The 23,750-nt window shown below is 51.9% G+C and overlaps 1 protein-coding gene across 10 annotated transcripts in view; it reads right to left on the bottom strand.

Moving 5' to 3' along the window:
* jcada (junctional cadherin 5 associated a) overlaps positions 1-23,750 on the bottom strand; it is a 415,634-nt gene that overhangs the window by 120,356 nt on the left and 271,528 nt on the right. Inside the window, exons 1-2 of one of the 10 annotated variants that reach the window (XM_038798247.1) lie at positions 2,084-2,430; positions 1,630-1,675 (exon numbers count right to left, since the gene is read on the bottom strand). The exons of 8 other annotated variants lie outside the window; for them this stretch is intronic. In XM_038798247.1, the coding sequence (XP_038654175.1) occupies positions 1,630-1,675; positions 2,084-2,126 (89 nt within the window). In that variant the 5' untranslated portion in view covers positions 2,127-2,430. Of the gene's footprint in view, positions 1-1,629; positions 1,676-2,083; positions 2,431-23,750 lie in introns of those variants that run through there. One more of the 10 variants, XM_038798249.1, reaches the window with a different exon arrangement.

Below are 23,750 nucleotides of genomic sequence, written 5' to 3'. Positions count from 1 at the left end.
GTCATGGTGGAACAGTCGCTGAAGGTTGGCACAAAGGTTCAGCAGGCGGTGAGGAAAGCTAATGACATGCTGGCCTTCATAGCGAGAGGATTTGAGTATAGGAGTAGGGATGTCTGTGCGGCCACACCTTGAGTGCTGTGTGCAGTTTTGGTCTCCTAGTTTGAGGAAGGACATTCTTGTTATTGAGAGTGTCCAGCAAAGGATCACCAGACTAATTCCCGGGCTGACATTTGAAGAAAGACTGGATCGACTGGGCTTGTACTCACTGGAGTTTAGAAGCATGAGAGGGGAACTCATAGAAACATATAAAATCCTGATGGGACTGGGCAGGCTAGACGCGGGAAGAATGTTCCCGATGTTGGGGGCCTCTAGAACCAGGGGTCACAACCTAAGAATAAGGGGTAAGCCATTCAGGGCTGAGATGAGGAAGAACCTCTTCTCTCAGAGAGTTGTGAACTTGTGGAATTCTCTACCATATAAAGCTGTTGGGGCCAGTTTGTTGGAAATATTCAAGAGGGATCTGGACGTGGCCCTTGCGGCTAAAGGGATCATGGGGTATGGAGAGAAAGCGGGAGTGGGGTACTGAATTTGCAAGATTCGCCATGATCATGCTGAATGGCGGTGCAGGCTCCACGGGCTGAATGGCCTAATCCTGAAGCTATGTTCGATGTTTCCTCTCACTCTCTTCCCCCCCCCCGCCCCGCAAGGTGAGAGTGTAGACATCCTCTCACTGCCCCCCCCCCCCTCTTTCCCCCACCCCGGATGAGAGTGTAGATATCATCTCACCCTCTCTCTATCTCTCCCCCCCCCCCCCCCCCCCCCCCCGTGGAGACATCATCTCTCTCTCCCTCGTGGAGACATCCTCTCACTCTCTCTCCCCCCACCCCCGTGTAGACATTATCTCACTCTCTCTCCCCCGAGTGTCACAATCTCTCACTCTCTCTCCCCACTGATGTAGCTATCCTCTCCCACTCTCTAACCCACCCCTCCCTCCCCAGTGTAGACATCTGCTCACACTCTTTACCCCCAACCCTCCCTCCCCAGTGTAGACATCCTTTCCCCCTCCCCCAGTGTAGACATCCTCTCACCACCACCCCCCTCCCCCAGTGTAGATCTTCTCCTACCCTCCCCCAGTGTAGACATCCTCTCACACCGCCCCCTCCTCCAGTGTAGACATCCTCTCACACCCCCCACACCTCCTCCCCAGTGTGGACATCCTCTCCCCCACCCCCCAGTGTGGACGTCTTCTCCCCCTCATGGTGGACATCCTCTCCCCCTCCCTCAATGTAGTCATGCTCTCCCCCCTCCCCGTGTAGACATCCTCCCCCCTACCCAGTGTACACATCCTCTCTCCCCCCTCCCCAGTGTAGATATCCTCTCCCCCTCCCCCCAATGTAGACATTCTCCCCCCTACCCAATGTACACATCCTCCCCCCCCCTACCCATTGTACACATCCTCTCCACCCCCAGGGTAGACATCCCTGTCACTCTCCAGCCAGCCTCGATGGTTGCAAATCCCACTCCCCGGGAGCGAAGGGAAAGACAGTGTCAACAAACACTGATCCCCGTGTCAACAAATACTGTCCCTGCAACAACAACAAAAAGAGCACTTCAAACACCGCGTCTTACCTCAGGCAAATCATGTGCTTGAACTGCAACTCGACCAAGGCAGAGTCTGGAGGTAAAAAAAATAATTAAAACAAAAAAGCCCGCCTGCCTGCTTCTGTTTATTAGAGAACTCAACCCTATTAAAACAAACGGCAAAAAGACTGCTCCTCGTCCCCCCGCCAGTCACGCGTTGTTGAACTGTGGAGAAAGCCAGCTCTCTCTCTCCCCCCCCCCCCCCGACTCGCCGACCTTGCACCTGGGAAGCTCCAGTCCAACCCCCTCCTCCTTTCCCAACCATACCTTCTGGGTGGGATTTTATCACTGCGGACAGACTGCTATGTGCTTAAGCTGCGTTATATAACTTTCCACAGAATTTTGGCTCAGAAATCAGACAGACTTTAAAAAAAAACCTGGACCAAGTTTAATTCACGAGTGAAATTAATGGCTGCAATAACATTACAATTGCTGTACTTACACATTAAGTGACTCCCTCTTTGGCCAGGGATCTTTTCAGACATAATCTAATTGATCCACTCTTTTTGTTCCCTCTCCGCAAGTGACTTTTCAGGTTCCAAGGTCTTTATAGGCGCGGGTTTCATTGATCTCAATCCGTGCTGCAATCTCTCTGTTCTAACGTTACTCTGAGGTTCACAGGAGCTCCCAGGCTCGAGACAAAGATCCCAGCACACCGAAGATTGAAGAGGGAACGCACTGAAAACATAGCGCCAGGGTGGTCTGAGCAGACACAAGTGGAAAATAAGCTGGCTCTGCAGAACTAATAATTTGGATGTGGAAGGTAAACAACAATGCGGGGAGGGAACACAGTGCATTAGGCTGTGGCCACCCTTGGAATATAATGGACTGGCTTTGCCCCTCAGTTGCTGTGATGTGGGACACGAGCTTCCTCAGCACCTGGCCAGCAGTAGAGTATCTGGCAAAATACACCGTATCTGGCAAACAATTCACTTAGCCTACACCTCCTGTTCGGGCATTTTTATAAAACAGACGCACAAGAATTGGAGAAGAGGACGGTGAAGCTGCTTTCTCTATACCACTTGGTTAATCAAGATACATAAATGAAAAGCTAGAGAGGATCAAAGTGTCAAAAAGAAAACTGTTTTTCAAACAGGACCAGAAGATCCTGGAACAAAGTGATCAAAACAGAGTCAGAGATATGTTCCCGACCAAATGTTACTAAACACTAAAAAAAAGTCATTTCTAGGGGGGAGGTGAAAGCAAAGGGAAAGATATACTCTAAAAATTAAACACTGTAATCTCTCCAATCCAGAAATCTATTGCTTGGAAATACTTGCCTGGAATTTTTCTGGGCGTGAATACACAAGCAATGCACAGCATCATTGCCTACAGCTCTTTGTGAGCAGAAACATGGAGGAATGTAAAACCATTTTTATTGCTGTTTTATAATGTTTTATCAGTGTCTTTTGCTTCCCCAATTCTTCTATGTCCGTGTTACAAAAATGCCAGATCAGAAGGTGCAGCCCAAATGCTTTGTTTTCCAATCCACCTGCACATCTTTGGACAGTGGGAGGAAACCAGAGCACCCGGAGGAAACCCACGCTGACACGGGGAGAACGTGCAAACTCCACACAGTCACCCAAGGCCTCAATCACATCTGGGCAGCAGTGCTAACTACCGTGTCACCATGCGGGACGTTTAACAGCGACATGAGGGCAGAAGACCCTCACACGGGGTGGACGAGTACAGTCAGAATGAAGCCTACCCTCAGGCTGCAGAATGCATCCTCAGGGCATGAGCTGCCTAGAAGGGCAAAGCCACGAGTTATGGAGGCCAGGCTGTCAGGGCTTAGTGAATGGGTGGCTGGCCGCTCAAGCTGGGAGGCTTGTTTAATCCACTGCCATGAGAATATTTTGTTCATTAAACGATAAACATTACAAGTGGACAAATCCAAACTACTTACAGCTCCCAGAAGGGGTGCTGTGCCACACACACACACTGGTGCCATTGCGCCTCAGAAGAGCGATACAAAACCACCACAGTGCAATTACACAAAGAAAACCGAATACATATTAAACAGTAAACAGACAGCAACACAAGGTCATCAGCAGGCTGCAAGAGCATGCCTGCAATACCCACTTCAGGGTATTCATTTGGGCCAGTCAGCCTCGTGCTCCTCCTCCTGTGGCTCCCAGTGGTAAAGTCACATCAGTGAAAAAACACACCGGACAATCACATGATGCAGGGTGCGCTGGAGGAGAGACCGGATTCGCTCGCCTTTGTTCCAACATCAGTAGGAAGACATCGCACAGCCGCCCTTGTCTCACTCCAGGCCACAGAGCCAGAGGAACCTTCGACCTCCAGGCCAAGGATATAAGACAGACAACAGTACAATAAAGACAACAGCAATCGGCAAAAACACTCCTCCAACGCACCTCCGCATTGCGCAGTCGGGTCAGTCCGGCCCATTGCCGTCATCAGGTCAGTCCGGCCCATTGCCGTCATCAGGTCAGTCCACCCTGACATGATCCTCATGCCAGGCCACGGCAACAGGATAGGCGACAGCAAACACATGCACGGCCTGCAGGCATCGATAGCTACCAACAGGGGGAGCATCAATCACTATTCGCAGCTAACTGCAAATGTACGGGAAGGTCACCAAGCAAATTAAAAGAAAGGAAATGGGGGACAAAGCAAAAAGGGGATGGGGGGCTGATAGGGCACTGCCTAGCCTATCTACGGAAGTATTAAAAATATATATATCACAATGTGGTAGAGTCTTGGAGACCCCAGAGGAGACAAGGGATAACCCGACGTTGGGCACGATGAGCCCTCAGCCTCACCATAGAGAGCTTCAAATGCACCATCTGTGCCCGCCACTGAGCAGCTGACCCTCTCCGGGCAGTCACAGTCTGGGCCCCGAGTCCTCCGCCACATTGAGTGTGGCAGACAGCACGGGCACATCGACTGAGATAGAGAACCTAGTGGCGTGGTGTAACGACAACAATCTCTTCCTTAGCAAAACTAAGGAGCTGGCCATTGACTTCAGGAAGCAAAGTGCTGTACACATCCCTGTCAGCATCAATGGTGCCGAGGTGGAGATGGTTGACAGCTTCAAATTCCTAAGTGTGCACATCATCAACAATCTGACCTGGTCCACCCACATCGACGCCACATCGCACAACAGCGCCTATACTTCCTCAGGAAATTCGGCATGTCCACGTTGGCTCTATAGATGCACCTTAGAAAACATCCTATCTGGCTGCATCGCAGCTTGGTATGGCAACTGCCCGGCCCAAGACCGTAAGAAACTACAGGAAGTTGTGAACACAGCCTAGTCGAAACTGCCTCCCATCCATTGACTATGTCTACACCTCCCGCTGCCTTGAGAAAGAGGGCAGCAAAATCAAAGACCCCTCCCACTAGGGTTATTCTCTCTTTCAACCTCTTCAATTGGGCAGGAGATACAAAAGTCTGAGAACATGCACTAATAGGTTCAAAAACAGCTTCTTCCCCGCTGTTACCAGTCTCCTGAATGACCCTCTTATGGACTGAACTAACCTCTTCACACAACGTCTTGACTAAGTAGTACCACACTCCGTATGCTTCACCTGATGCCTGTGTTGATGTTTTAACATTGTGTATTTATGTATGTCCTATGTTTTTCATATATGGAATGATATATTTGGACTGTATGCAGAACAATACTTTTCACTGTACCTCGGTGCACTTGAAATAAATCTAAATCTAACTATCCCTGGGCCGGCCTCGATCCCACCACCAGGGTCGTCAACAAGCAGGTTCCTCTCGAGCTTCTCCCAGGGTCCCAGGTCAGAGGGAGGCAGTGACGCAGAATTTTGCCCGACCCTGACCTTCCTGACCCTGACCCTGACCCGACCTTCACCGGAAGGTCATGGAAACAGCTCCGGCCAGGATGGTGGCTGAAGCGCCCAATGTCAATGGTTGGGGGGAAGGGGGCCTTCCATGCTACTACTTTCCCAGAACGCTAGAAGCAGGGAACTGCCGCTGCAAAATTGAGAACAGCAGCACCTGAGCCAGTATTCAGGGGCACTAGGTCCTTCACGCTGATGGGGTCAAGGGTATCTGGACCTGACCTCAGTCTAACTGTCCTATTTCTCTTCTTCTGCATCTTCCAGCCGTGCGTGTGCTCCCTCACCTCCACGCTGGGAGCCAAGGTGTCAGTAGTAGCTAGCATGTCTCTCTCTCTCTCTCTCTCTCTCTCTCTCTCTCCCCCCCCCCCCCCCCCCCCCACAACAAGGAGGAAGTTGCAAAGTCAGTGGAGGGAGAGGGGCCAGCGGCACCAGCTGCGGTTACCTTGGTAGTTGCGATGGCCATGAGGCGGAGCAATTTCTACAGATGTACCCCACCCCTCTTGCACGCATGGCACCGCACACCATCCGTGGACCAGAAGACACAAAAGGTTCTCCCCTTGGTAGGGGACCACAAAGCCCCTCTCTAAAACCTCCTTCTGCAGGTACTGCAGCTTCATGCCTGAGACTAAGTCTCTGGGCCGTACTTCAGATAAGTACTGGGGTCCTGGGGAGAGGAGGATAGGAGCTGCCCTTGGGAGTTGGGAGGGGGTGGGCAGGGGTAGGCCGGATAGGGAGGAGGGTAAGGTGGGTGGAAGAGGGGGGGGCCGGTGTACCCCATTCCCTCAAGGGAGGGTGCTCGCAATCTGAAGGGACTTTCCTATGGTGGCCCCTCCTTTCCTGCCCAAGGTCGAAGACAATAACTTTTTCTGGCTCATTAGTAGGTTTGGAAGTTTGCCATGCATTCACAATACACCACTGTAAGCAACCCTGGCAAAGCTTATCCAATAATAGGTTTGGAACACAGTCAAGCATTCATATTGGTAAAAAACACCCTCTGCACTCAATTCATGAATGCCTTTGAAGATAGCCAGAATCTTAGCCATCTGAAAAAACTTTGAAACACACAAAACAGATAACCTGCTCCCTTGCCTAATTTTCTTTAGTATTAGGCCAGTGTCTATCTTGAGGATCTCACAGAGGAATGATCCTCATGCCCTTTGCCCAATGCATCAATGAAGGACAGGTAGTAAAAGCAGCCATAGACTATGTAAATCACTTTTTCCCGAGGCATGTCAGCCATGGCTCACTTTGTAGAGCTCACTTCAGAGTAATAAGGCTGTGGGTTCAGGTCCGTCTCCAGAAACTGAGCACAAAATAAAGGCTAAATTTGAGTGTTGTCTGAGAGGCTGCTGAACTGTCGGAAGATGCTATCGCTCAAATTAGATGCTTTAAACTGGGGCATTATCTGCTTGCTCGGGCGGCTGAAACATATTCAATGGCATTTTGAAGAAGAGCAGGGGAATTATCCCTGGTGTCCTGGTCAATATTTACTCCTAAAACAACATCACAGAAACAAACAGATTAGCTGGTTATTATCACATTGCTGTTTGTGCTGTTCAACTTCGCTGCAATGTTTCCTACATTAAAGCACTGCCCACATTTAAAGAGTAGTATTTCATTGACTAAGCTTTGAGATGTCTGGTGGGCACGGAATCATATAAATACAAGATTTCCTTTTATTCAGGGATCAATATGCGTAGCCTGCAGACATTTGGACTAGTGCAGGCTTTTCCTAGACCGACTGAGCTGGGGAGAATGTGGCCCAGTTTAAAAACACTGAACCAAGAAAAGGGGTTCAGATCATTACCCTCTTCCTTTCTGGAGGAGGGGTGGGATCAGATGAAAGGAAAACCAACTTCTTACCCTTTGAGAAATACTGGGAAAGTTAGGCGGGTTGATAACCAAAGGACACAGATTTAAAGTATTTGGTAAGAGAACCAGAGGCAAGAGGAGAACTTCTTTCTTTCGTACACAATCAGATGGAGTGCAATGCCTGATAGTGTGGTAAAAATAGATTGAATAGTAACTTTCCTTGGATGGGACGGTGGTTCAGTGGTTAGCACTGCTGCCTCGGGCCCCTGACACGGGTTCGATCCTGGCCCCGGGACACTGTGTGGAGTTTGCATATTCTCCCCGTGTCTGCGTGGGTTTCGCCCCCCACAATCCAAAAATGTGCAGGTTAGGTGGGTTGGCCATGCTAAATTGCCCCTTAATTGGGAAAAAGTAATTGGGTATACTAAACTTATTAAAAAAAGGAAAGAAAAGAATAATAACTTTCCAAAGTTATGGAAAAAAGATGGCGCCGGAGCGAGGTGACTTCTTGCAAGCTGTGCCCAGCATGCCCTCTAATTCTATCTTTTAACCTCATTCTATGCTTCTAAAACTTAATTCAAACTCTTTTAAACTCTCTAACAATGTCAAAAATGAAATGAAATGAAAATCGCTTATTGTCACAAGTAGGATTCAAATGAAGTTACTGCGAAAATCCCCGAATCGCCACATTGCTCTCATGGTACATTTTCCCACTGAGAATGATTACAGCTCATATTTCTGCTCGGCAGGTGTAACAGGATTCATGGAAGTGAACTACATATTATAGATGAATCTGACTCTATTTCTAGTCCTGTTGGCCCATATTTATTGATGTCTAAATATCTAAGGCTGCTGATGAATGCCAATGACCCAGATAGATAGTTTGTCAAATGTAAAGAGGAGTAGGTCAATCAACCTCTCGGGAAATTAGATCATGGAAGATCTGTATCTTAACTATATATTAGCTCATCATGGTTCCAATTCACTTAACACCCTAATCTTGAAATGTTAAATTGATGTGGTCTCAGTTTCTGAGAGAGTTTGCCAGATTTCCACAACTATGTGAAGAAATGCTTCCTGATTTGATTGAAACAACAAGTCTGAGGGACAATGTAAGTTATCATTCAGAAAGACAGGTTATTAAAGGCCAGTCAGCATGGATTTAGTAAGGGAAGGTTGTGTCTGACTAATTTGATTGAATTGTTTGGAGTGGTAGCAAGGAGTATTGATAAGGGTAATGTATTTGATATAGTCTACTTGATGGAATCAAGGCTTTTTACATGAGTCCCTCATGGCAGACTCGTCAGAAAATTAAAAGCTCAGAGGAGCTAAGGGGAATTGATCCAAAATTGGCTCATTGGCCAGAAGCAAAGGATAACAGTTGCTGGATGTTTTTCTGACTGGAAAACTGGTTCCAGTGAGATTTCACTGAGCTCAGTAGAAGATCAGTATAATGATTTAAACTTAAATGCCGGGGGCTTTGGATTTGGGTTTATTGTCACGTGTACCGAGGTACAGTGAAAGTATTGTTCTGTGTACAGTCCAGGCAGATGGTTCCATACATGAAAAGAAACATAGGACATATGATAGATAATACATAGACACAGACATCGGGTGAAGCATACAGAGTGTAGTAGTACTCAGCAGAGAAGATGCGTAAAGAGATCAGTTCAGTCCATGAGAGAGTCTTTCAGGAGTCTGGTAACAACAGGGAAGAAGCTGTTTTTGAATCTGTTTGTACGTGTTCTCAGACTTTTATATCTCCTGCCCAATAGAAAAGGTTGGAAGAGAGAATAACTCGGGTGGGAGTGGTCTTTGATTATCATAGAATTTACAGTGCAGAAGGAGGCCATTCGGCCCATCGAGTCTGCACCGGCTCTTGGAACGAGCACCCTACCCAAGGTCAACACCTCCACCCTATCCTCATAACCCTGTAACCCCACCCAACACTAAGAGCAATTTTGGACACTGAGGGCAATTTATCATGGCCAATCCACCTAACCTGCACATCTTTGGACTTTGGAAGGAAACCGGAGCACCCGGAGGAAACCCACGCACACACGGGGAGGATGTGCAGACTCCGCACAGACAGTGACCCAAGCCGGAATCGAACCTGGGACCCTGGAGCTGTGAAGCATTTGTGCTATCCACAATGCTACCATGCTGCCCGCTTTCCCATGGCAGTGGGAGGTGTAGACAGAGTAAATGGATGGGAGGCAGGTTTGCATGAAGGACTGGGCTATGTTCACGATTATAGTTTCTTATGGTCTTGGACCAAGCAGTTGCCATACCAGGCTGTGATGCAGCCAGATAGGATACTTCCTATGGTGCATCTGTAAAAATTGGCAAGAATTAATGTCGACATGTTTCCTGAGGAAGTACAGGCGCTGTTGTACTTCCTTGGTCGTAGCGCCAACGTGGGTAGACCAGGACAGATTGTTGGATGAGGTGCACACGAGGAATTTGAATCATAGAATTCACAGTGCAGAAGGAGGCCATTCAGCCCATCGACTCTGCACTGACCCTTGGAAAGGGCACCCTACCTAAGCCCACACCTCGACCCTATCCCAGTAACTCCACCTAATCTTTTGGGATATGAAGGGCAATTTAGCATGGTCAATCCACCTAACCTGCACACCTTTGGACTCTGAGAGGAAACCGGAGCACCCGGAGGAAACCCACGCAGACATGAGAAGCTGTCAACCATCTCCACCTCAGCATTATTGATGCAGACAGGGGTGTGTACAACACTTCACTTCCTGAAGTCAATGAGCAGCTCCTTAGTTTAGCTGACAGTGAGGGAGAGATTGTTACTGTTACACCATGCCACTAGGTTATCTATCTCCCTCCTGTACTCTGAATGATTAAGAAGATTATACAAAAATTGGCCATGATGTTGACAGTGAGGAAGTGAACTGTAAATGCAGGAAGACTTTTTATTTGTTCTTGAGATGCAAGTGTTTCTGGCAAAAGTGTCAGTTATTGTCCATTGCTAATTGTCCTTGAGAAAGTGATGATTTGCCCTCACACTGCATTCCATGTGGTGTCGATACACCCACAGTGCTATCTGTTTTGCTTTTTAACATAGGAACAGTAGGCCATTCAGCCCATTGAGCCTGCTCCATCATTCAATACTTAGGACTGAGCTTAGGAGGAACTTCCTCACCCAAAGGGTTGTGAATCTATGGAATTCCCTGCCCAGTGAAGCAGTTGACACTCCTTCATTAAATGTTTTCAAGGTAAAGATAGATAGTTTTTTGAAGAACAAAGAGTTATGGTGTTCGGGCGGGAAAGTGGAGATGAGTCCACAAAAGATCAGCCATGACTCATTGAATGGCGGAGCAGGCTCGAGGGGCCAGATGGCCTACTCCTGCTCCTAGTTCTTATGTTCTTATAATAAATCATGGCTGATCATCCACTTCAATGCCTTCTTCCCCACATTGTCTACATATCCCTTTCTGTCATTGATATTTAGTAATCTGTCAATCTCTGGTTTAAAGATACTCAATGACTGAGCTTCCTCTTTTTAAAAAAATAATTTTTATTCAAATTTTTCAACAACAAATTTTCTCCCAACAGTTAAAGTAAACAAGGTGTAAAACTAAACAAAAACAGAAACAGAAATCCCCCCAATACAAAGTAATAAATTAATAACTGATAACAATGCAAGAAAGAAAAAGAAATAGCAAACACACCGTCGCAAAAACAAACCCCCTTAACAAATCCCGAACCCCCCCCCCCCCCCCCCCCGGGTTGCTGCTGAGACTGACCACCCTCTACCTCTCCACCAGGAAATCGAGAAAAGGTTGCCACTGGCGGAAGAACCCTTGTACCGACCCCCTCAGGGCAAACTTCACCTTTTCCAGCCTGATGAACCCGGCCATATCGTTGACCCAGGCCTCCGGGCTCGGGGGCTTCGCGTCCCTCCACTGTAAGAGAATCCTACGCCGGGCTACTAGAGACGCAAAGGCCAGGGTTACAGGCCTCTCTCGCCTCCTGCACACCCGGCTCCGAAGCTACCCCAAAGATCGCGAGCCCCCAGCCCGGCTCCACCCTGGAACCGCCCACCTTGGACAAAGTCCCCGCCACCCCCTTCCAAAACCCCTCCAACGCCGGACATGCCCAGAACATGTGGGTGTGGTTCGCCGGGCCTCCCGAACACCTCCCGCACCTGTCCTCTCCCCCAAAGAACTGGCTCATCCTGGCCCCAGTCATGTGTGCCCTATGCAGCACCTTCAGCTGAATTAATCTGAGCCGTGCGTAAGAAGAGGACGAGTTCACCCTTCCCAGGGCGTCCGACCACGTTCCATCCTCAATCTCTTCCCCTGGCTCTTCCTCCCACTTCGCTTTCAGCTCCTCCACCGAGGCCTCCTCCTCCTCCTGCATCAACTGATAAATCGCCGAGATCCCCCCCTCACCGACCCACGTCCCTGAGAGCACCCTATCTTGCACCCCCCAAGGCGGCAGCAGCGGGAACTCCGCCACCTGCCGCTTAACAAACGCCCTAATCTGCATATACCTGAAAGTATTCCCGGGGGGAGGCCCCACTTCCCTTCCAAATCCTCTAAAGTCGCAAACTTCCCATCGAGGAAAAGGTCCCCCATCCGTCTGATGCCTGCCCTATGCCAGCTCAACAACCCACCATCCATTCTTCCTGGTGCAAACCGGTGATTGCCCCGTATCGGGGCCCACACTGAGGCCTTCACTTCCCCCCTGTGTCGCCTCCACTGCCCCCAAATTTTGAGGGACGCCACTGTGGTGGTATGAATGTGAGCACTGCCATTGGTGCAGAGCATGGGTTTCCCATTGGCTCTGGCTGGTCATGTGCCTCTCGTCCGATTGGCTGGGACTAGTCATGTGAGTGCTCACCAATTGGTCGAGAGGCAAGTAGACCCCGTCTCCGAGGTGGTGTATAAGTACCCAGAGTTCCCAGCGGTCGGCCTTACTCTGTAGTCGACCACTGGGCTAACAACTAGCTGATTAAAGCCACAGTTCGGATCCTAATTGTCTCTTGAGTCCAATTGATGGTACATCAATTTAATCAGCTAGAATTTTGGACCGGAGCTACGCATCAAGCCTGACTGCCTCCGCACCAGCCCGCATGCTTCAAATGCGTCTGCAACCTTTAAACACTGGCAGGCATGTTTTAACAGTTCCCTGACAACTGCAGCCGGCAAGCCCACCAAGGAGCAGAAACTCCACATCCTCCACTCATGCGTGGGCACGGCGGTATACTCAATGATTGAGGACGAAAGCGATTATGATGCGGCCATGGAGATTCTCAAAGGACACTTTCTCCGGCCGGTCAACGAAGTATACGCACGGCATCTCCTGACGACTAGACAACAGTTCCCTGGTGAGTCACTCGACGAGTTTTCCCAGGCCCTCACAGCTCTAGGGAGAACGTGCGCGTGTCTCCAGGTTTCGGCGACTGAGCACATGGAACTTTTAATCAGCGACGCTTACGTTGCTGGCATGCAGTCCCCTTCTATCCACCAACGATTGCTGGAGAAGAACACCCTCAGCCTAGCTGAGGCACGGAGTCTTGCAAACTCCCTGCAGGTTGCTGACCTGAACGCCCGCGCATACGCCCCCGGCTGCGCAGCAACCCCCTGGACTTCATGGCACGCGCCACCCCCATCCTCCGTGCACCCCGACACCCCCCAAGCCTGCGCTGCGGGTCGCTCCGACAAACTAGCGGGGCCCCGTTGCTATCTATATTTGTGGTCTCTCCAAGCACCCCCGCCCGCGTTGCCCGGCCCGGTCCGCTCTGTGCAAGAGCTGCGGGAAGAAGGGCCACTACGCAGTGGTCTGCCAGACGAAGTTGGTCGCTGCTGTTCCGCGCAGCGACCGCGGATCGCCACCCCCCAGGGCCCCGCGCCGCACACCAACCTCTCCGGCCCGCCTCCCGGCTCCCGCAACGGCCCCATGGTCCTCCCGACCCTCGCTCCCAGCTGCCCCGCAGATGCCGCTGACACTGCCCCCAGCCGCCATGAGGTTCCCACGGGCGCCGCCACCTTGGGCCCCGAACGCCATGGGCGCCGCCATCTTGGGGCCCCGGCTCCACGTGCGGGTCCTGGGCGCCGCCATCTTGGGCCAACACGGAAGGCCCTGCCAGCGATTACTCTGCCACTAAGGATGATCTGGAACTCTCACCACGACTTGCTTCCATCAAACTCGACCAGTCGCGACCACGCACGCTCGCCAAGACTACGACAGCGGTCCAGCTCAATTGACACAAAAAGAGATGCCTGCTGGACTCCGGGAGCACGGAAAGTTTCGTCCACCCCGACACGGTAAGATGCTGCGCACTCCCCATCCACCCAGTTAAGCAGAAGATTGAATTGGCCTCGGGTTCGCACTCCGTCCAAATCACCAGATGCTGCACAGCAGACCTCACGGCCCAGGGGAGGGTCTTCAAAAACTTCAAACTCTTCATCCTCCCCCGTCTATGCGCTCCGGCACTCTTGGGCCTGGATTTCCAGTGCAACCTGCAGAGCTTGACCTTTCAATTCGGCGGCCCTATTCCCCCTCTTACGGTTTGCAGCCTCGCGTCCCTCAAAGTGGACCCCCCTTCCTTGTTTGCTAATCTCACCCCAGATTGTAAACCTGTTGCCACTAGGAGCAGACGATACAGTGCCCAGGACCGGACCTTCATTGGGTCCGAGGTCCAGAGGCTCCTTAAGGAAGGAGTTAGCGAGGCCGGCAACAGTCCCTGGCGAGCCCAAGTGCTGGGGTGAAAAACCGGATGGCCATCGATTACAGTCAGACCATCAACAGGTTTACGCAGCTGGACGCGTATCCTCTCCTCCGTATTTCCGACCTGGTTAACAGGATCGCGAAGTACAAAGTCTTCTCCACGGTGGACCTTACGTCCGCCAATCATCAGCTCCCCATCCGCGCGAGTGACCGAAAGAACACCGCGTTTGAGGCAGATGGGCGCCTCTACCACTTCCTCAGGGTTCCATTTGGTGTCACAAATGGAGTCTCGGTCTTCCAACGGGAGATGGACCGAATTGTCAACAAGCACGGTTTACAGGCCACCCTCCCGTATCTCGATAATGTCACCATCTGCGGTCACGACCAGCAGGACCACAACATCAACCTCCAAAAATACCTCCAAACCGCAAAACTCCTTAATTTAACTTACAATAAGGATAAGTGCGTGTTTAGCACCGACCGTCTAGCCAACCTTGGCTACGTAGTGCGTAACGGAGTGACAGGCCCCGATCCCGAACGCATGCGCCCCCTGATGGAACTTCCCCTCCCCAACTCCCTCAAATCCCTCAAACGTTGCCTGGGCTTCTTCTCATATTATGCCCAGTGGGTCCCCAACTACGCCGACAAAGCCCGCCCACTCATCCAGTCCACCTCATTTCCCCTTTCGATGGAGGCCCACCAGGCCTTTAGTCGCATCAAAGCTGATATCGCAAAGGCCACGATGCATGCTATCGACGACTTCCTCCCATTCCAGGTCGAGAGCGACGCGTCTGACGTAGCTCTGGCGGCCACCCTGAACCAAGCGGGCAGACCCGTGGCCTTCTTTTCACGAACCCTCCACGCTTCCGAAATCCGCCATTCCTCGGTGGAAAAGGAGGCACAGGCCATAGTCGAAGCTGTGCGATATTGGAGGCATTATCTGGCCGGCAGGAGGTTTACCCTCCTCACGGACCAACGGTCAGTAGCTTTCATTTTCGACAATGCACAGAGGGGCAAGATCAAGAACGACAAGATCTTGCGGTGGCGGATCGAGTTGTCCACGTACAACTACGATATCTTGTATCGTCCTGGGAAGCTCAACGAGCCTTCCGATGCCCTATCCCGCGGTACCTGTGCCAGCGCGCAGATTGACCGCCTCCGCTCCCTCCACACGGACCTCTGCCATCCAGGGGTCACCTGTTTCTACCATTTTATTAAGACCCGCAACCTGCCCTACTCCGTTGAGGAAGTCAGGACCGTCACCAGGGACTGCCACGTCTGCGCCGAGTGCAAACCGCACTTCTACCGCCCCGAACGAGCGCATCTGATCAAGGCATCCCGCCCCTTTGAACGTCTCAGTATAGACTTCAAGGGTCCCCTCCCCTCCAACAACCGTAACACATATTTCTTGAGTGTTATCGACGAATACTCCCTCTTCTCTTTCGCCATTCCCTGTCCCGACATGACCACAACAACCGTCATAAAGGCCCTCCTATCTATCTTCTCCCTGTTCGGTTACCCCGCGTACATCCACAGCGACCGGGGGTCCTCCTTTATGAGTGACAAACTGCGTCAGTTCCTGCTCAGCAGGGGCATAGCCTCTAGCAGGACGACCAGTTATAACCCCCGGGGTAACGGTCAGGTCGAGCGGGAGAATGGCACCATTTGGAAGACCATCCTGCTGACCCTACGGTCCAGAGATCTCCCGATTCCCCGTTGGCAAGAAGTCCTGCATTCAATCCGGTCTCTCCTCTGTACTACCACTAATCAAACACCTCATGAACGTCTTCTTGTTTTCCCCAGAAAGTTGTCCTCAGGATCCCCTCTCCCGACCTGGCTGGCCACCCCCGGGCCCATCTTGCTCCGGAAGCATGTGCGGGTGCACAAGTCCGACCCGTTGGTTAAGCGAGTCCAGTTACTCCACGCCAACCCGCAGTATGCGTACGTGGAGTATCCCAGCGGCCCGCAGGATACGGTCTCGCTTCGGGACCTGGCACCCGCCGGCGTGCGGCCTTCTCCCCCTACATCAACACCCCCCCCACCCCAATTCCCCCCAGTGACCCCGCGCCCCCACGACCCAGCGCACAAGCCCCCCCTCCCCCCAATTACAGCGTCTCCACCACCGGCCCGGGGTACAGAGACACATCTACGACCGATGCTCCCGGAGGCAAGGACAACCATCGGCCCGACGTCACCGGCTCCACTGCGACGGTCCTCTAGAACACCGCGGGCACCCGACAGGCTGATCGTGTCCATCTGACATGGCCATGGGAAATTTTGGACTTTGTTGTCATTCTGTTGCACCTTAAGTAGTAGTAGTAGTATTGTTTTCTTTTGCCACGAGCCAGTGGGCAGCCCACCTTTCTCGATTTTCGCTGCTCATACCACCAGTCCTCGGACCCCCCCTCCCCCCCTCTCTCTCTTCCACCCCCCCTCCCCCCTCTCTCTCTTCCACTTACGCCCCCCGGCCTTCTTTCTCCACAAGGGGTGAATGTGGTGGTATGAATGTGAGCACTGCCATTGGTGCAGAGCATGGGTTTCCCATTGGCTCTGGCTGGTCATGTGCCTCTCGTCCGATTGGCTGGGACTAGTCATGTGACTGCTCACCAATTGTCCGAGAGGCAAGTAGACCCCGCATCCGAGGCGGGGTATAAGTACCCAGAGTTCCCGGCGGTCGGCCTTACTCTGTAGTCGACCACCGGGCTAACAACTAGCTGATTAAAGCCACAGTTCGGATCCTAATCATATCTTGAGTCTAATTGGTGGTACATCAATGCCACCACCACCGGACTCGTGGAATATCTTGCCGGGCGGAGCTGAAGCAGGGCCGTCACCAATGCCCCCAAACACGTACCCACACAGGATGCCACCTCCAGCCTCTTCCATGCAGCACCCTCCCCCTCCATCACCCACCTGCGAATCATTGCCACATTCGCAGCCCAGTAATACCCACACAGGTTGGGCAGCGCCAAACCGCCTGCCTCCCTTCTTCGCTCCAGGAATACCCTCCTTACTCTCGGGGCCTTCCGCGCCCACACAAACCCCAGAATACTCTTATTCACCCTTTTGAAAAAGGCCTTCGGAATCAATATGGGGAGGCACTGGAAGAGAAAAAAAAACCTCGGGAGCACCGTCATTTTAACCATCTGTTCCACCAGCCTCGAAAAGTTAAGGCTGTGCAGGGCTCCCCAGTTCCTAGCTATCTGGACCCCAAGATATCTAAAGCTCCTCTCCGCCCTCTTCAACGGGAGCTCCCCTATCTCCCTCTCCTGGTCCCCCAGGTGCAGCACAAACAGCTCACTCTTCCTCACATTGAGCTTGTAGCCCGAAAAGTCCCCAAACTTCCCAAGTATCTTCAACACCTCTGGCATCCCCCCCGCCGGATCCGCGATGTGCAACAGTAAATCGTCTGCGTACAACGACAACCGGTGCTCCTCTCCGCCCCGCACAATCCCCCTCCAGTTCTTCGAATACCTCAGCGCCATGGCCAAGGGCTCAATCGGCAATGCAAAGAGCAGAGGAGACAAGGGGCACCCCTTCCTCGTCCCCCGGGAAAGCCGGAAGTCCTCCGACCTCCTCCCGTTCATCACCACACTCGCCACCGGGGAGCTGTACAGCAACCTCACCCAGCTGATGAATCCCTCACCAAACCCAAACCTCCTCAGCACTTCACACAGGTAACTCCACTCCACCCTGTCAAAAGCTTTCTCCGCATCCATCGATGCTACTATTTCCGCCTCCCCAGCCACCGACGCCATCAGCAGAACATTAAGAAGCCGCCGTACGTTGACATTCAGCTGCCTCCCCTTCACAAACCCCGTTTGGTCCTCATGGATAACCATCGGGACCACATCTTCCACCCTTCTGGACAGTACCTTTGCCAACAACTTTGCGTCCACGTTAAGGAGCGAGATCAGCCTATAGGTCCCACACTGGAGGGGGTCCTTGTCCCGCTTCAGGATCAAAGTGATGATTGCCCTGGACATCATCGGGGGCAGGGCCCCCCCTCCCGCCCCCCCCTCCCTCGCCTCGTTCAGGGTCCTTACAAGCAGCGGGCCCAGCAGGTCTGAAAATTTCTTGTAAAATTCCACTGGGAACCCGTCAGGTCCCGGTGCTTTCCCTGTCTGCATGCTCCCCAGCGCCTCCATCAGCTCCCCCAACTCGATTGGGGCCTCCAGACCCTCCACCCGCTTATCCTCTACTCTTGGGAACTCCAGCCCATCCAGAAAGCGGTCCATTCTGCCCGCCTCCCTAGGGGGCACCGCCTGGTACAGCCCCTCGTAGAAGGATCTGAACACCCCATTAATGTCCCTGCCACCCCGCACCAAGTTCCCTCCCGCATCTGTGACTCCCCCTATCTCTCTCGCCGCCTCCCGCTTCCGGAGCTGGTGAGCCAGCATCCGACTTGCCTTCTCCCCATACTCATATACCGCCCCCTGCGCCCTCCTCCACTGCGCCTCCGCCTTCCGGGTGGTCAGTATATCGAACTCCGCTTGGAGACTGCGCCGCTTCCTCAAAAGCCCCTCCTCCGGGACATCCGCATACTTCCTATCTACCCTTACCATTTCCTCCACCAGCCTCTCCCTCTCGATCCTCTCCTCCCTCTCCCTGTATGCCCTAATGGATATAAGCTCCCCTCTAACCACTGCCTTCAGCGCTTCCCAAACCGCCCCAACTTGCATCTCCCCGTTGTCATTGGCTTCCAAATACCCCTCTATACCCCTACGGACCCGCCCACATACTTCCTCCTCTGCCAGAAGCCCCACATCTAACCTCCATAATGGGGGCTGATCCTTCCCCTCCCCCAACCCCAGGTCCACTAAATGCGGAGCATGGTCAGATATGGGTATCGCCCCCACCACTCTCGGGATTAGCGCCCTGCTGAGAACAAAAAAGTCAATCCAGGAATAAGCCTTGTGGACATGGGAGAAAAAGGCGAACGCCCTACCCCTCGGCTTCAAGAACTTCCAAGGGTCCCATCTAATCCATGAACCCCCTCAGCACTGAGGCCGCCGTCGGCCTCTTACCCGTCCTAGACTTCGAGCGATCCAGAGCCGGATCCAGCACCGTATTAAAGTCCCCACCCAGGATCAAACCCCCCGTCTCCAGGTCCAGGATCTGGCCCAGCATTCGCCGCATGAAGCCCGCATCGTCCTAGTTGGGGGTGTACACATTGACCAGAACCACCCGCTCCCCCTGAAGTCTACCACTCACCATTACGTATCTACCTGCACTGTCCGCCACCACAATAGCTGCAACAAACGACAAGCTCTTACCGACTAAAATCGCCACCCCTCGATTCTTCGCATCCAGCCCCGAGTGAAAGACCTGTCCTACCCAGCCTCTTCTCAGCCTCACCTGATCCGTCACCTTCAGGTGCGACTCCTGGAGCATAGCTACGTCTGCTCCCAGCCCCTTCAGGTGTGCCAAGACCCGGGACCGCTTCACCGGTCCATTCAGCCCCCTCGCATTCCATGTGACCAGCCGAATCTGGGGGGTCTTCCCCCTCCCTCTGCGCCAATCAGTCATAGCTCTCCCTCAGCTCACCACATGCCCAGGGAACCCCAGGGCCCATTCCCCACAGTGGTAGACCCCCCTCCCAGCCCCCCCCCCTTCACCAACCGTTTCCCTACGGCCCCTGCAGCAGCAACCCGGTACCCCCCCCTACCCTACTCCCCCCTCCCCTCCCCTCCTCCCCCCCCCTCCTCCCCTCCCCCGGAACTAGGGCCCCCCCTAGCTGTGTAACCCCTATCTTTGTACTTCCGTAAGTCAGCAGACTCCTGCTGACCCCGGCTACCCCCGCCATACCGAGCCCCCCCCCCCCCCCCCCCCCCCCCCCCCCCCCATGCAACGCAACCTCCAATCTCCCCTCCTAGTGCCGCTCCCGCCTCCAACTTCTCCAGCGTGTGAAGAAAGCCCGCGCTTCCATCCCGAACCCCGCTCCCCCAGCCCAACACGCGGGAAAAAGACGGGCACATGACCCAGCGGGACCGTGAACAGCTCCCCAACCCTCCACCAGTGGAACAAACTAAAAAGCACCACAGTAAATAAATAACAGCCCCAAAAAACGAAGAAGCAGAGCAACAAAAAAGCAACATCAAACATAGCCATTAAAAACGAAAGGATACCAAGGAGGACAAAGCCTCCGGACAATGGACATCATTCCCCAGTCCTCAGTTTGAGTCCAATTTCTCTGCCTGGCCAAAAGCCCAGGCCTCCTCCGGAGAGTCAAAGTAGAGCTGGCGGTCCTTGTAAGTGGCCCAAAGGCGAGCCGGCTGTAACAGGCCAAACTTAACCCCCTTCCTGTGAAGCGCTCCCTTCGCCCGATTGAAACCAGCCCTTCTCTTCGCCACCTCCGCGTTCCAGTCCTGATAGATCCTAATGTCCGCATTCTCCCACCTGCTGCTCCTTTCCTTCTTCGCCCATCTCAGCACACACTCTCGGTCAACAAAGCGGTGAAAGCGGACCAGCACCACCCTAGGCGGCTTGTTCGGCCTGGGCTTCCTCAACAGCACTCGATGGGCCCCCTCCAGCTCCAAGGGTCCTTGGAACGACCCCCCGCCCATTAACGAGTTCAACATCACAGCCACGTAGGCCCCCAAATCCGAACCTTCCAGCCCCTCCGGGAGGCCCAAAATCCGCAGGTTCTTCCGACGGGAGCGGTTCTTCAACTCCTCCATCCTTGCCAGCCGTTTCTTGTGAGGCGCCTCGTGCGACTTCACCTTCACTGCTGGGCCCAGGAGCTCGTCCTCGTTCTCCGAGGTCTTTAGCTGTAGCTGCCGGACCTCTGCAGCCTGAGCCGTCTGAGTCGCCATGATCTTGTCCAGCGAGGCCTTAAACAGTTCCAGGATCTCAGCCTTCAGCTCCCTGAAGGAGCGCTGAAGCAGCTCCTGCTGCTCCCGCGCCCACTGCTGCCACGCTGCCAGTTCCCCGCCCGCCACCATCTTGTTTTCCTTGCCTCGCACCTTTCTCTGCTTCAAAGTCGATTTTCTGACCGCTCGGGTCCTGGTCCAGCCCATCCACCGGCAGCTGAGCACAGTGGCCGCGTTCCCACCCGGGGAAAAGTCGAACCAGCGCCGCTGAGGGCCCTTAAAAGAGCCCGAAAGTCCAAAAATAGCGGGAGCTACCGAACGTGCGGCTTAGCTCCGCATCGCCGCAACCAGAAGTCACTGAGCTTCCTCCTGGGTACAGAGTTTCAAAGAGTCACAACACTCTGAATAAAGAAAATTCCCATCATCCTAAGTGATTTCCCCTTTATTTTGAAATTGCATTAGCTGGTTCTATACTCCCCAACCAGGAGAAACATATTTTCTGCATGTACTCTGTCTGTTCCATAGGATGGGAATAGAGTGATACGGACCCCGGAAGTGTAGAAGATTTTAATTTAGACGGGCAGCATGGTCGGCGCAGGCTTGGAGGGCTGAAGGGCCTGTTCCTGCGCTGTACTTTTCTTTGTTCTTTGTTCTCTTATTCTGTTCAATCAGAGCGGGCCACTCCAATTCTATTTCCTTTGCCCTTTTCTTGCATGATTTTATATCTTTTATTATCAAATACCGACACAAATTCTGTTGAAATTATAGAACATAGAACATACAGTGCAGAAGAAGGCCATTCGGCCCATCGAGTCTGCACCGACCCACCTTAAGCCCTCACTTCCCTCACTACCCCTGTCACCCAATAACCCCTCCTATTCTTTTAGGACACTACGGGCAATTTAGCATGTCCAATCCACCTAACCTGCATGTCTTTGGATTGTGGGAGGAAAGCAGAGCACCCAGAGGAAACCCACGCAGACACGGGGAGAACGTGCAGACTCCGCACAGACAGTGACCCAGTGGGGAATCGAACCTGGGACCCTGGCGCTGTGAAGCCACAGTGCTAACCATTGTGCTACCCTGCTGCCCCTTTATTCTAGCCTATGCCTCAATAGCTACTTGAAATAACACATTTCACTGGTAGAAAAATATTCTTTTAGCATTCCCCTTCTTTCTTTTATGATCTTAGGAATATAGGGACAGGTGTAGGCCATTCAGCCCCTCGAGCCTGCTTAACTCTTCAGTGCAATCAATGCTGATGTGTGACATAACTCCACATACCTGCCTTTGGCCCATATCCCTTAATATCTTTGCTTAACAAAAATGTATCTATCTCAGGTTAACAATTAACAACTGATCGAGCAACAAATCAATTCATGCCCCTTGTTACTAATTCATCAGTAAGTAATTACCTTCTCAAAATCTTACATAATTTTAATCCGTTCTTCTGTGTTCCAGTGGAATTAATCTCAATAACTCAAGCATCTCTTTACAACAAACCTTTATTGTTCCCAGAATCATCCCTTTTCCATCGCTCAAGTACATATTTTTACATTGAATGCCCAGAAGTGGATACGGCACAAGTAGATGTTACCAGCACAGAATAAGGACAGCTAACCCATCATGTCTGTGCTGGCTCTTTGTTGGAGTAATTGGAAACTATTCCCATTATCCAGCTTTCTCCACATATCCTTGTATCTTCCTCTGCTTCAAGTGTTTACAGCGATTCCCTGTGGCCAAATATTGGGCAGGATTTTCCATCCACCCAGCGGCGTGTTTCATAGCAGTTGGCTGGCGACGGAATCTTCTGGGATTTCCCATCCTATTAATCCCGTGCTGCCGGGAAACCCGCGGCGGGGGTTCGCCATCAGCGGAACCGGAATATTCCGCCAGTGAGAACGGCTGGAAAATCCTGGCCATTGTCTCTTCCACCCACCATCGCATACAGAAATCACTCCAAAACTCTCTCCTTAACTAAATTAATTATAAGGTTATTTGCACCTTCATTACCGATTCCTCAATCGGGAAATAATCTTTCGCTATTTATACCATCAAAAGCCTTCATAATATTAAGAATCTCTTTGTCTCCTCTCCTCCAGTGGAGACAGTCTCAGTATCTCAAGTGTTTCCTTATAACTCTACTTTCCCATCTCTGGTATAATTCTGTGTGTATCTATGGCTTTCTATAATGGGAACATGGTACTATAATTGTACCCTAACCAGCGATCTGATTAGTACAATGGCATTATTGATGATCAAGGCCAACACACTGCCTACCCGGCTCTGGATTCTTCAACCCATAACTGCAGTGAAAAGTAAGGTGTTTAAAACATCATTTAGGATGTACCTTTCCCGTGGAGCCAGCTGGAGCAGGAGTGCTGTCCATACAGGCTTCAGGTCTCCTTGTTGGTGCACCTGTGAACTGGCAAGTATGATTGTGGTAGTCACCACTGTTGTATTATATTATATATACTGCACTGCATACGAGGGTATTATGGTAAGGCCTCTGTACTACAGGTACAAGGGTAGATCCCTGCCTGCTGGCTCCGCCCAGTAGGCGGAGTATAAATGTGTGTGCTCTCCGAACTGCAGCCATTTTGGTAGCAGCTGTAGGAGGCCACAGATCTCTGTGTAATAAAGCCTCGCTTACTCTCTACTCTCGCCTCGTCGTGACTGATAGTGCATCAATGATTTTTCTAAGCTCTTTAGGATCGCATTACTTGTATAGTAGCTACACTCTGCAGGAATGGGTAAACATGCACAATTACATTACATGCAGAAAGATGAGTGTCAGAACATTAATGGGTTATCTAATGGGTGAATATATTCCTTTCAACTCTTTGCCAGCTCTCAAAATGAAATGCATTCAGGCAATATTAATACTGTTGCTCTTGGAGATGGGCCGAAAGCACAACAATTCAATGCTAAATTGATCACCCTGTTCAGA

Source organism: Scyliorhinus canicula, chromosome 5 (genome assembly GCF_902713615.1).
Source record: "Scyliorhinus canicula chromosome 5, sScyCan1.1, whole genome shotgun sequence".
Classification (NCBI taxonomy): domain Eukaryota; kingdom Metazoa; phylum Chordata; class Chondrichthyes; order Carcharhiniformes; family Scyliorhinidae; genus Scyliorhinus; species Scyliorhinus canicula.
This window is presented reverse-complemented; position numbering and strand designations above follow the sequence as displayed.